The sequence below is a fragment of the Herpailurus yagouaroundi genome, unplaced genomic scaffold (genome assembly GCF_014898765.1).
Source record: "Herpailurus yagouaroundi ecotype Mexico unplaced genomic scaffold, PumYag 186, whole genome shotgun sequence".
Lineage (NCBI taxonomy): Eukaryota > Metazoa > Chordata > Mammalia > Carnivora > Felidae > Herpailurus > Herpailurus yagouaroundi.
This window is the reverse complement of record NW_024412417.1, coordinates 15,411,158-15,425,328: the sequence shown is the minus strand read 5'-3', so window position 1 is coordinate 15,425,328 and position 14,171 is coordinate 15,411,158. Positions and strand designations below refer to the sequence as shown.

The 14,171-nt window shown below is 42.9% G+C and overlaps 1 protein-coding gene and 1 long non-coding RNA gene across 2 annotated transcripts in view; one reads left to right on the top strand and one right to left on the bottom strand.

The window, feature by feature from the left end:
* The first annotated feature begins 462 nt into the window (after positions 1-462).
* Positions 463-14,171, top strand: part of LOC121042834 (uncharacterized) — a 22,073-nt gene continuing 8,364 nt past the window's right edge. The window contains exons 1-3 of the long non-coding RNA XR_005796477.1: positions 463-652; positions 2,431-2,654; positions 10,036-10,216. This is a non-coding gene — a long non-coding RNA (uncharacterized LOC121042834). The remainder of the gene's footprint in view (positions 653-2,430; positions 2,655-10,035; positions 10,217-14,171) is intronic.
* Positions 9,713-14,171, bottom strand: part of DCSTAMP (dendrocyte expressed seven transmembrane protein) — a 7,243-nt gene continuing 2,784 nt past the window's right edge. Inside the window, exon 2 of the mRNA XM_040494224.1 lies at positions 9,713-10,278. Coding sequence (XP_040350158.1) covers positions 9,943-10,278 — 336 coding nt within the window. The 3' untranslated portion in view covers positions 9,713-9,942. The remainder of the gene's footprint in view (positions 10,279-14,171) is intronic.

The window sequence follows — 14,171 nt, the reverse complement described above, 5'->3', positions numbered from 1 at the left end:
TGTAAAGACTATTGCACACAGGGCATTCTTATAAATAGTATTCTGAGTGAGATCAGGGTGTTCTGGGCCACCACTTTCTGGAAGTTGTCTAGGATTTCATGGTTGAATGATGCAGACATTCAGAGGAAACTATTCATTTAATTCAAGCTGAATTAGTGATCCCGCGACAGTTTGTACTCCATAGCGACAACTCTTTTTCAGTAGGTAACATGGAGAATTATGCCGATTTTTCAGCAAAATTATTATCTAGTTGCATAAATATCCCTGTGCCAGGAATACGTCTTTTATTGGAGAAAAGGACTCAGGAATGAGAGTGAAGGGTTCTCAATGCTTTATAAGCAAGAACCACATGGTGACCATGGCAGGGCTTCTTGCTGAGACAGAGCTGTTGCAGATGCTATGAGGGCCCTGCTCCAACCCCCCCCCCCCAAGACGCCCGCCTCGGACCGCGACAGAACCGCAACCGGCCAATCTCGCCGCCCCTTTGCCTGGGGGCTTTTTTCATAACCGAGGAAAGCCAGCGCGCCAAGGAATGAAAACCACCCAAAAGCAGCAGCAGCCCCAACCGGCAACTGGTAGGAGTTGGTGTATAAATACCCTAGTCCCTAGCATGACCCCTCGCATGGGGTCTACAAGCCATTTAAGACACAGAGTAAGTAGGCTGCTGGCTTTGCAAGGCAAATACCTTGCTAGAGTAATGCAGTAATATTATTGCTTTGTTTTCTGTGTGTGTGTGTGTGTGTGTGTGTGTGTAGTATGTATAGTTTATATGTATATAAACTATATATAGAGAGAGCTTATATATATATGTATGTTTATATATGTAGTAGTATGTATAGTTTGTATATGTATATATGAAATGTATATACTCTGTATAATCTATATGTATATAATCTGTGTATATAACAAATAATGTATATGGTGTGTGTGTGCATATGGTACTTTATACTTTGGAAGATAATACTGTTTTCCACTTGCAATGGTGCTTATAAAGCTTCTTTTCAGAATGAACTTGTTTAAGTAAAAATGCTGAATTGATTTAAAGAACATTTAAGTAAATGATAGAGTATAACCTCCACCAATATGCCACAAAAGTGTAGAGGTTGTGCATGAATGACTAAAGCCACACTGGTGTCTTCCTGCTCTCTTCTGCAGATCCCTCAGGTGCCTCAGAGACTGCCAAGGCGGGCAAGAGGAGTGACAGTGGCTTCAGGTCACCCGCCTCTCCTTCAAGCAAGGCATCCTGGTGTACTGGCCTGGGAATCGGTGATCTAAGGAGTGAACTAGGGGAAGGGATCTACCATTTCAAAGAACAATAGTTCACAAGTTTGAAATGTTCAAATGGAGTCCAGCACTCAATTTATTAAGAACTTGAGGCCAAGAGAGTTTAAATGGCATTTCCCAGTTCCCGTACGGAGTTTGTGACAGAGCTGGGACATGGGCCCATTCACGTGACCCCCACCCATGCTCTTCTGACTGTGCTCCCTCCCTCAGAGGCAGGGCTCAGGTAGGGCTTCAAAGGCCGGAGAAAGCAGGGCAGGGAATGGGGAGAGAAGATCCTGGAGAGCACAGCTCTGCAGGGGAATCAGGTGACACTTTCCCGGGGCCAGGCAGGGAGAGCTTTTTAATAAAGGAAGGTGTTGGGCAGAGGCGGAACAAGGAATACAGTGGGGAAACATGTCGGGATCAGAGGAGAAGGAGCTTGAATGCCTGGTGCGGGGAGTGTGAACTCACAGGAAGTGTGGATCCGGGTCTCTGAGCTGGGAAGGGACGCATGAAAGCCATGCTTTGGGAGGCAGCACTGTAGAGAGCAAATAGGTTCAAATACTGCTTCCAGAGCCACTTACTTAGCCTCTCTGTGCTTTCGCTTCTTCTAACACACCCAAAACAGTATCTGGTACCTATTAAGGGCTCAATAATGAGCCCTACTAAGGGCTATTATGATGTTTTCTATGAAGGACTGAATAGTGCCAAGAGAGGGAAGTGGCCTGGCTGAGCTAGGTAGTAGCAGAGACAGAATTAGAAATCAGGACTGATTTCTAATTCAACACTCTTTTTCTCTGCATCTTGTTTTAAAATGATGTCGTATTTATTTTCTTGTCTGCATTAGCATTTCCACTTGCAAAACATAATGCCTTTATTTAGTACAAACATACCTCCACAATGGTTTCCTTTTGGAAAAACAATTTTGATCGATGATTTCTCTCACTCCCTAATTAATATACCACAGTTAGAGTGAGCACTGCCTGCTTTGACAAAGCAGGGCTTTCAATTTTCAGATCTTCAGCCACTAACAGGGGAGTCTGACTTTAAACCGTATGAACTTGCGTATGACATTTAAATTTTAATAACTGTTCTGGTTGCTTCTTTGTGTCTGGAGAAAATAACGTTTATTTTGACCAAATGCTATCTTTTCCCTTTTTTCATCAGATAAATCATACTTATGACCTGAGAGCTTCTGTTGTTCTTTATGATTCACTGATCAACCGTGAACGAAGAAACAAATGCTGGAATTTTGGTGACAGCATATTGGTGATTCTCTCCAGGAGACTGCGGTCTCGCAAAGAATCAGAGACCAAGGGAGGGCAGCTTCCTCAGAGATTCTGTAGCCCAGCTCATCCATCTTTATAGATGACAAAATTCAGCTCAGAAAGGTGAGTTGAATTTTGCAAAGTCATCTAGCTATTTCGTGGTAAGAGGGATTTTGAACCCATTTGTTTTTTTGACTTGGAGTCTCCATTGCATCACGTCCTGCATCAACTCATGCATTTCTAAAAAGTCTTCCTGTATTATTAGGCAGGCAAATCCAGCTTGTTGCTTGGTTTTGCAAATAAAGTTTTATTGAAACACAGTCCCTTCACAAAAGATGTCTGCCGATCCCTGTTGTGTATCAAGCCTGGTTGAAACTCCTTTGTTGTTGTTGTTTGTTTCTGTGTTATGCTTTTTGTAAAAAATCTTGATGGATTAATAGGTCTTTCAGCAACAGGTAGAACGGAAGTTCTGTGTGCATGTCACACAACTGATGACATCGATACCACATAGATGTGTTCTTATTTATTTGGCATTCCATCCTCTCCAAAGCTCGCCACAGTTCTCTAGAACAGTGGTACCCCTATCTGCCTGATCATCTGCTCCATTCCATGAAATCCTTGAGAATACAGACTCCCAGGACCCTCCCCAAATCTCCAGTCAGTGTATCTGAGTTTAGGTTTGGAAATCTGTAATTTTATTATTATTTTTGTAACCTCTGGAGGCCATTTTGATGATCAGCCAGCTTTGGGAACCTTTGCGCTGGGTAATGACTGGATGGACGTCTGTATCTTTGTTAGAGTCCTTTCCTTTCCTCCTGTTTGTCTCTAAGCCCATCCTCTTCCTGAGCCCCATGCTATGGGTCGTAGGTACATTGTTCAGCATCTTTGCTGAATGAGGCTGGGGGCAGGGGCGCCTTACACACCACACTAGTATTTCCTCAGTATCCAGTAAAGTAGTGCAGACACTTTCTGCCTTCATTGTAGTTATTTGACTGGTTACACTTTTATTTCTGTCATTGCCTTGTTCACTTTCCATTTGCATTTGCATAAAATTCCTCAAATGACAAATCCAACCCTGATTTCTTCTGCTTTCTGATTGTAAAAGTGAGGTGCATAGACAGCCAGAACTTAGATGATAAAAGCCTCGTATCCCCTGTACCCTGTTTTTCATCTTTCTTTCCTTTCCTGCTTTTAAAAGTGTCACTGAAACCATTAGGGATTAAAACAAAAAAAGATTTAGAACCCTGAAAGTTTGTTGGTCTCAGCCGTCCATTAATTTAAATTTTTCCTCCCTGCTGTTTGAGGGTTATGTTAGCCTAATAAAACAGGCTTTTAAATATATGTATATATATATATATAGGGCCACACTCACTTCACATTCATTTTTTTAACCGGTTCCTCTCTCTTTCATTGCATAAATTAACTAAAATAATTGACCTCAATGGTCTTTTCGCTATGAATGACTTTGTGTGAGGAAGCTAGTTCTCACTTTCATAGAATGAGATAGGTTTATTTCTTTTTCTTAAGTGAATTAAGACAAAAATATATGATGTGCAAAGACTTCAATATGTCCCATGTTATAATTAGGATTGATGAGGTCCTAAGAAAGCAGCAGACATTGAATCAAAAGATAATGTTTAACCTGCCAAGTAGAACAATAAACAAGATCTATTACCGCAAAGGTGTTTAGAATTAGTGTATCTCACTCAGAGAGACACGACCAACAACAAATGCGAAACCAATGAGGACATCAGAATGACACTTGAAAGACCTTAACAAAATATGGCATCACGCTGGGATTCGCGAGATGAGAAATACTGACTTTGACCGTGATGCAATATCTTCTATAAGCCATTACAATTAGAGGCGAAAATGGAAGGGCTATTCAATTACTTTGGGCAGTATCTTTCCACCTGCATGAGATTAACAGGGCACATTTCACAATAGATGTCTCAAGAAATTTAACTAACCGTTCATTGAAATCTAAAGTGGATAGGCTGTAATTAAATAAGCATTTTATATCCCAGTTAGGCTGGCCCTAATGAGCAAGTCTAAATCTTGTTTTCAGGATCAAATTGCATTTTGTGACAGCACCTCCTTGCCAGTCTGTCCTTCCAATAGGGACAGGCATTTCAGAATAAGGGCAAACACCTAACAGATAAAGACAGCAGGGCACTCTCCAGGCTTGTACACTGTTCAAAATCACAGTGCATTGGAAACAACAGGGATTACGCTAACTTCAGGAAGGTAATTTTGGTTTCAAGGAAATTAGGACCGATTTAGTAATCTTGGTAAACCAGGCGTTCATAACAGGCCAGGGCAGAGGACTTGGCCATGGTACCCTAAAGGTACCCACCTGCCCTGTGCCTTTGGCACTTCCTAAGCCTAGTGTGTATTGTTATTTATTGTCTAAGATCTGTCTGTCTTCCTGACTAGATTGAAGGCATCTCAAAGGCAGGGACCAAGGTGAACTGTTTGGGCATCATCAGTACCTTCCATGTGGGCTGTTTGAATGTTTGTTCTAGTTGGTGGTGATGCTCTTAGGTAGAATAAGTAAGTTAGTTAATTAACAGAATTTAGAAGCACAAAAGCATCCGATTCCTTCTAAAAATTTGGCAGTTCATTCTTTGCCTCTGTTAATATGGAACGGATTTCTCCGTAGGAGGAATAAATGTAAAATGAATACAAAAATTCACATATCGTATCCATTTGTTAATATATACATTTGTTTATTTAGAAAACACAACAAAGTACAAAATAATTGGGTGATTTGATTTAAATAAATCAAAACTGCAAATGCATCTTCACCTTCTCAAATCCTTTTTTGGTTGGAAGTCATGCCGATTACATCAGCAATTGCCTGCTGGTGGGGGGGCTGCGGAACTGGTCCTACTTGTTTCTTGTAGATATTGCAAGTTATTGCAAGGTTTAATAATTTGGGGGACATTCTGAGTGAAATGAGGTTTAAAGAGACTTCTTTATTATAGGGTTTCTCAAGTTTTTGAATTGTGCCAACATCCTTTACGAATCTTCAAAGTTAGAAGGCAGATGGTATGGATTTACTAACTCATGTAACTCTTTTTATGGAACAACTGAGAGACTGGTGTGGTCCGAGGAACACACTTTGGGAAATGTTGAATCAGACACATTTTTCATGTAGGCTCCTTCTGTTAGAGAAATCGCACAGTTGAATACTTGAGTTGAAAGACCTTCAATCTGTAAACCTTCTGGAATCATGGTTCTCAGCCTTGGCTGTCCATTAAAATCACCTGGGAGTTTTAAACAAGCCAGTGCTGAGGCCCCACCCACAGCCAGCTAAAGTCAGGGTCTCTGAGGGTGAGTTTTCTGACCCATAAAATGGAAATAATAATGCCTACCTCACAGAACTGTGAAACATAAATGAGACCATATATGGAAAATACTTGCTCTGTGCTTTCAACAATAGCCAAATTACGCAAAGAGCCCAATGTCCGTCAACTGATGAATGGATAAAGAAGGTGTAGTTTATAAATATGATGGAATACTACTTGGCAATGAGAAAGAATGAAATCTGGCCATTTGCAGCAATGTGGATGGGACTGGAGGGTAATATGCTAAGTGAAGTAAGTCAGTCAGAGAAAGATATCATATGCTTTCACTCATATGTGGATCTTGAGAAACTTAACAGAAGACCAGGGGAAGGGAAGGGGAACAAATAGTTACAAACAAACAGGGATGGAGGCAAACCGTAAGAGACTCTTTTTTTTTTTTTTTTTTAATTTTTTTTTTTTCAACGTTTGTTTATTTTTGGGACAGAGAGAGACAGAGCATGAACAGGGGAGGGGCAGAGAGAGAGGGAGACACAGAATCGGAAGCAGGCTCCAGGCTCTGGGCCATCAGCCCAGAGCCCGACGCGGGGCTCGAACTCACGGACCGTGAGATCGTGACCTGGCTGAAGTCGGACGCTTAACCGACTGCGCCACCCAGGCGCCCCAAGAGACTCTTAAATACAGAGAACAAACTGAGGGTTGATGGGGGTTGGGAGGGAGGGGAAAGTGGGTGATGGGCATTGAGGGGGCACTTGTTGGGATGAGCACTGGGTATTGTATGTAAGTCCATTTGACAACAAATCATATTAAAAAAATAAAAAAACAAATAAACATAAAATAAAATAATGAAGATTAAAAAAATAATACATAGCATCTCCATTTAACTGTGAAAGAAGAAAGAAAGAAAGAAAGAAAGAAAGAAAGAAAGAAAGAAGAAAGAAAGAAAGAAAGAAAGAAAGAGAAAGAAAGAAAGAAAATACCTGCTCTGGTGCCCGAAACAAAGTTTAGGCTTTGAAAAAAATGTTTCTTCCTAAGGATAGTGTAGAATTCCAGTGAAGAAATATAGAAGATATTATGAAAAAAGAAAATCACTGTTTGGCCACACCATGGTTCTGCATCGACAGATGCTAACAATATATGATGAGAAACAGGATGTTTGCATAGCCTAAGTATTTCCCCACAGTATACTTATTAATTACAAAGGGAAAAACAGTAATTTTACCATGGAAAAATCTGGCAGACTTCATCTTAACTAAACGATGAAAGGTAATCTCATCAGTAATGAGACATGTCAACACCATGTGCTCCCGGTACAAGGGGACACCGAGGAGACCACATCATGACTTCTGTAGTGCTCTTGCTGAAAATACATTATCTGGAGAAAGTATACAAGGAAACATCAGCAAACCCAAGTCAAAGAACATTTCTCAAAATTACTGGCCAATACTTTTCAAAAGTGCTGAGGTCATAAAAGGAAAAGACTGAGGAACTGTCCCTGACTGGAGGAGACTAAGAAGCTAAATGCCCTGTGGGAGCCTGTATTGAATCAGGGACCAGAAAAGGAATATTAGTGGGACAATTTGGCATGAACTCAATAAGTTCTGCACATTATCCATTTTTTTTCAAGATTGTTTACCAAGTATAATTACACTACACTTCTATAAGATGTTAACATTGGGGATGATGGACGAAGGTAAATGGAACTCTACTATTTTGCAACTTTTCGGTAAGTCTGAAAAGTTTTCAACATAAAAGCTTTCAAGATAATGGAATCAATATTTCAGGAGGTTTTTTTTTTTTCCCTCATGGGTATTTGGAGTTTAGGGGAAATAGGCCTCTATATACTGTATAGTCTACATTGAGCATAGGAGAAAGTGGCTCAAGATGGGCAATTTAACAAGCATTTCCTGTGATTTGGAAACATGTGCTCCTGAGGCAACACTGTCATAAATACCAGATAGAGGATTTGGTAGAAGAGGGGAAAAAAACAAGTGATCCAGGAAAGAAGAGGGTAGGAGCCCAGGTAGTGGTAAGGAGAAATGAGGAGCTGCTAGATACGGGTTTCAAAAAAAGGATTTGTTTTTTTGAATAGGAACAGGAGAAAGGGAGATAGTTCTGTGTATAGTGAATAGCTATGAGAGATATTTAAAAGGGCAGAGAAAGGACAGAAGAGGTTAAAGATATTTTCCTGGCATTATATGTGTTATGTTCTCCTTGGCATTTGCCTATAAGTCAGCAGTAGAGATACTGATTTTTTTCTAATTTTTGTTCTGTGTTTTTTTTTTTTTTTCTTTGAATATTACTCCATGCTAAGACTCATCCTCCAGGGGTCTGGTTATAATTCTGTTACACCGTGACATCGTCCAAATCATGTGCTTTGGAAGACAGATGACAAAGCCATTAACCTGGTAGCCCTTCGGCCTTATGAAGAAAAGTGGTTTGGTCCGCAAACTCAAACACCCGAGGAATCACGCAACACAGTTCTCTGCTGTTGGGCAAAAATAGGGACCATCAGCAGACCTGAGAATTGCTGGAGCAGTGTGGCCGAGGAGCTGCTTGGAGTCTCTCATGGATTGTCTTCACCTGCAATGCCCATTGGTTTCTTCCGGATCATTTTCAAGACTGGAAGCCAGAAGTGAATCTGAAGAGACAAAAAGATCGATGAATGAGCATTAGAGTCATTTCCGATGCCTGTGACATAAACTTCTCATTGTGGGCTGCCGGCATCAGAAAAACATGCAAAAGACTTGGAAATGGCCAAGGGCGCCTACGTGGCTCAGTCGGTTGAGCGTTTGACTCTTGGTGTCGGCTCAAGTTATGATCTCACCGCTTTGTGGGTTTGAGTCCCACACTGGGCTCTGTGCTGGCAGCGCAGAGCCTGCTTGGGATTCTCTCTCTCTCCCTCTCTCTCTGCCCCTCTCACACTTGGGCTGTCTCTGTCTCTCTCAAAATAAATCAATAAACTTACCCAAAAAATAAAGAAATAAAATGGTCTTGTGCCATTATAAAAAGGAGAAAAAAAAGAGACTTGGAAATGGCCAGAAACTTATCCTTGTGGGTTACCTTAGCCTTTCATTGTTTCTAAGCCATTTCCCCATTCCCAGCTGTTGGGAGCTGATAGCAACGATGGGAATGATTCTTGTCCACGGACACGTGAAATGACTTGCACCCTGTAAAGTGCAATTAATCCTCCCATCCACCTTGTGGAAGAAGCCAGTTTTGCATCTAGTAAGCACATTCATTTGGGTATTCCTGGTAGCATATATATATGTGTGTGTGTGTGTGTGTGTGTGTGTGTGTGTGCTTTGAACTGTTCTTTGAATTGGTTGGAATTTCTTACCGTCTCTTCATTAATTAATAAGTTAAATAAAACCTTCGATGAGCATTCATTTTATGTGTAGGAAGTCATTATCATATCTATGCATAAATATACATATATGTTATGCCTATAGAAATCCTCTTCATCATATGTACATCATACATATACTTTAATGCTGGAGCATGAACAAATTCTTTGAAGTTTACCAAGCTGTAGTAGATAGTTCCCTCTGTTATTTATTTGTCCTCGACATGATAAATCGCTCTTACTGGGCACGGTCCTTTAATAATAATTGCAGAGGGCCTTCCCAGTAGCCTCTCTTCCTTGTGGCTGACTGTACCTACTTGAAATCAGCGTTGGGGCGCCTGGGCGGCTCAGTTGGTTAAGCGGCCGACTTCGGCTCAGGTCATGATCTCGCGGTCCATGAGTTCAAACCCCGCGTCAGGCTCTGTGCTGACAGCTCAGAGCCTGGAGCCTGTTTCAGATTCTGTGTCTCCCTCTCTCTGACCCTCCCCAGTTCATGCTCTGTCTCTCTCTGTCTCAAAAATAAATAAACGTTAAAAAAAATTAAAAAAAAAAAAAGAAATCAGCGATTTGAAAAATATCTTGCAGACCCATCTGGCCCACTCAAAAGCACGAAGCGAAGAGCCTTAGCCACACATATCTATTAATTTTCTCCCCCTGGTGTCCTATCTATTGCTAGGGGTGTGAACCCTAACATGAAATTGAAGAGTGCTTTGCAAGTCCACTGGCCCTTCAAACCCAAAGTCTCCTTCGTTACAGATTACATCACCATCTTGGCTTGCCTTGCCTTTGTAAAGTAGAGATTCTGTTTACTGTTTCCTCCTCCCAGTGCCTGCTTTGCTCTCTTCTTCAGGAGCTTCACATGCAGGTGCCGGACGCGCTCCGTCTGCACGGTGGGGTAGAAGGACGCGGACACCAGGATTTTAAGCTGCGTCAGGATGGAGGACAGCAGTCCCAGCACCACTAGTATCACAAGAATAATGCTGAGAGGAACCCAGGTCTTAGACAGAAGGAGCTTTGGCTCGGGGATGCAGGTGGGTTCAAACAGAGATATGTTAAAGGAAGAGTCATGTATGATGTCTTGAGTTCCTTGCTCCTAAAATGAAAGAATAAGACCCTTAAGATCCATGCCATTTTTGCCCTCAGTCCTTGTCTTGCTCAATCCTGCCCTGCAATGCATAGCATTTAGCGTGAACCATGCAGGGACTTGGACTGGAGCAGCTCCTTTTGTGTGCTAGGATGGGAGCAAAGACAAGGGCCGAGTGTTCTTTGCAGCGGTTGCAGTGTTTTTCTAAAGCGGGTTTGTGGAAATATAGATTTCCTTGAGAGAAAACGTATCAGATAAGTTTGTCTACTCTGTCCTTTCTTTGGAGAGTCAGGATCCCCATGAGGCTGTTGAAGTCTCTGAGAAGAAGGCGGAGAAATCCATTTCACTTCAGCCAACACTTCTCCTCACACATTTGACCACATAACCCAGTTTTATGGAACACCTGTTTTTTTTTTTTTTTTTTTTTTTTTTTTATTTTTTTTTTTCAACGTTTATTTATTTTTGGGACAGAGAGAGACAGAGCATGAACGGGGGAGGGGCAGAGAGAGAGGGAGACACAGAACCGGAAACAGGCTCCAGGCTCCGAGCCATCAGCCCAGAGCCTGACGCGGGGCTCGAACTCACGGACCGCGAGATCGTGACCTGGCTGAAGTCGGACGCTTAACCGACTGCGCCACCCAGGCGCCCCTGGAACACCTGTTTCTACACGCTAGGAAACGTGGGACTGATGAAAGATGTTTTTAGCTTAACTGCAGGAGCCTTTTTTTTTGGAGCGTAGCCCCTTAAGACCCCACCATGTCCTCCCCATCTTGACAAATACCCCGACGGCAGGTCACGAGGTCACAAAGATGCAGAAGCATTAAATTATGTTCTAAATCAACCTTCTAGACATTGGGGGCAGGGAATTATTCTTAGTGTAAGAATACTAAGAATAGTATTTGCTGAAGGTGGCTTTAAACCCTTTGTGTAGAGGTCTCAGACAGGACATTGTCTCATCTCTGCTGGATGCTTGGGGGGGAATGTGTTCCTTTCTGCTTGAAGGCAAGAGTACAAACCAGTTGCCCTCAGTGGACTGACAACATAGGGCAAAAGATGACATTGTGCCGCCCAGACAAGCCACCAGCAAAAGTGTGTGCTGATTCAGCACTTGGTTTTCCCTGACCTGAGAAAGTCATTTAATCTCTCGGTGGATTTGTTTTCTAATTTGGTAAAACAGGAATTAATGGAGCAGATCCTGCCCATGAATAAACTACTCCCAGTGTAAATTAAGCACCTTGGGGATGGAGCGTTAACCTTACAAACTGGAGTACTTAGTAAGCTATTATCACTGCAGCACCCCAGAGCTGGGGGGGGGGGGGCAGTGGCGGGCAGGAAGAGGGAAATGACTTTTCCAAAAGAACACAACCACACCTAGAGAACAGAGTGCACCTTGAGCTGTCCCAGTGCCTGTGAAGACTCTGGAAACTTCAAACCTGGGGCGTCTCTATAGATGTCAAGTCAAATCTGTAATTTCTCCACCACTGTGCCTAAGCAATGAAAATGTTGCCTTTCATTTTCTCTTATTAAAAAGAAAGTTCACCTACAATTAAATATAGAGATTTCAGTCCCCAGAGCAAAGCATGTGCTCTTTTTAATACTAGTGAAGAAACAAACACATCGAGTGAGTCAGTGATGAGAAATCCTGCAATAAGAAAGCAGCGGGTGTCCGGTCTTGGAAGAAGTTACTTAATCTAGGAATCTAACTGGGGATTTTGCATTTGGGAGTCAGGGCTTCATAAAGATTGAGTCAACATTTTTGTACAGCGTTGGTGGAGGGTAATGTGGAAGACAAATGAATTCTCTCAAAATGCTGAGCAATATGCTAAATGGTACCCTGATGTTTTAAAATGTGTTTACCTCTCATAAGTACACAATTTGCCAAGACAGCGTTGAGTAATGGACCGAGGATCCGCTCTGGTATCAGACAGTCCTGAAAAGCTAATGCAGACAAATGCTGTGCACGATACGTGCTCAATAAGTTAACAATGGCTACTTTTACTTACGATGCCCACCCATCCAGCTAGCTCCCTTTGGGTCATTTCTTTCTTCTCTACTTAAAAGACTTATTTAAAATCATATGAAAGTGGGAGAGAAATATTGGCAAAACCCTAAGGTGATGTTTCTCTTCCTGCTCAACCTGCAGCAACAGAGGGACCCACGGCCACCAAGGGCATCCTGGGATAAGGGCAGGACACTGCAGGTCCCTGGAGCCAGCGGCTGATGGCAGTCTCCCAGGCACGGCAGGAGAGAGTTTGCGAGGAGCCCCCACAGCAGTCTCATACCCACACCTGCCCCAGCACCCACCGCCCTGCTGTCGCTATGCGAGAGGGTGGCGGCCTCCCCCACCAGGATGTGAGTGTGCAATGGCAGCTGGCAAAGCTTAGACATCTTTGCATCTCCAGTACCCTGTGATGCCCAAAAATGTATTTGTCAGGACATTGTCATTGGAAAGCTTCTGGGCTTTTTTTGGAAGGCAGAACTTGCCTTTTTCTCATTCTGTCTAAAATGGTGAGAATTCACAAAGCAGGCATGGGTATTGGCTGAGGGAGACATGTGAGAGAGAAGCAAAAAGAGATGGGAGGAGAGGAAGAACCGAGCCAGGAAAAAAGACAAAGGAGAATGGGCTCGGGGAGGGGAAGGGAGAGACCCTTTTCCCTGCCACCCCGAGGATTAAGCATGTCTGAAGAGTTAGTTTAGCTTTCACTGGAGACACCGCTTCCATTATTCCCCCTGCTCCAGATATCTAGAGCAACAGAGATCTTGTAATTAACTGAATTCTTCAGGGGCAGCAGAATGCTCAGGGTAATCAACTCTGAGAAGCAGCCCAGGGTTAGAGGGGGCGGAGTCGACCTACCTGCTGAGCCAGAGGAAGCTGGGAAGAAAAGTGTGGATGCTACCAGAAGACCCCAGTTCCCGAGATAAAGAGAGCCCGTGGAAGAGTGGGGTTCAAAGGAGGCCTTGCAGGCATCCTTTCTGCCGTTTCCTTCTAAGATTTCTGGGACTGTAGCTTGACCAAAAACAAGGGAAAATCAGACATGTGCAGACAGCTATTGGTGTTTTCACTAGCCCAGGCTGGCGCACTCTACCCCACCATGAGCAACACTCGCGCCCACATACACACACTCACACACGCATGTACACACGCATACATGCACATAAACACGCATGTCCCACCTAGCTCAGCTTCACAACCTCTGGGTTTAGAAAAAATCAAGACAATGTCTGACAATACCCACATCCTCTGACATGCCCACATAATCACAAACTTCCCCACAGAAAAATGGAAAAGAAAAAAGGTGGGAGGCACAAAACTCATGGTCTTCTTGCTTGGGACACAGCTGCCAAGAGGAACAAGAACGAAGGAGAGAAAGGCAGATTCCCTGAGGCTCAGGGGGCACCAGCTCAGAGAAACACACTATCTTGACCAATTAAGATTGTCATAGATCCATCCAATGGCTTTCAGCTCCCTTCTTTTGGGCGGAGTTTAGAACAGTGGTTCTCAATCTTGGCCGCACGTCAGAACTACTTGGAGACTTTTTAAAAATCCCTCACCCAGGCCTCACCCCAATCCACTTAAATCTGATTCCTGGGTGTTTGTTGGCTTGTTCAGGTCCACAGTGAAGGCACCATGTGGCTATGGCGGATAATCACTGACTTAGAAGGTCCTTGCTTTTGGCACCTGCACCAAATTTTCTCGAAATATGGTCTCTATAGACCACCTACTTTGAAATCCCATGGAGTGTTTATTAAAAGTACTCTCCCTGGGACACTTGGGCAGCTCAAGCATCTCACCCTTGATTTCGGCTCAGGTCACACTTAAGGTTGAGAACCACTGACCTAAAAAACCAAGGTAGCTCTTTTCTTTTCTTTTCTTTTCTTTTCTTTTCTTTTCTTTTCTTTTC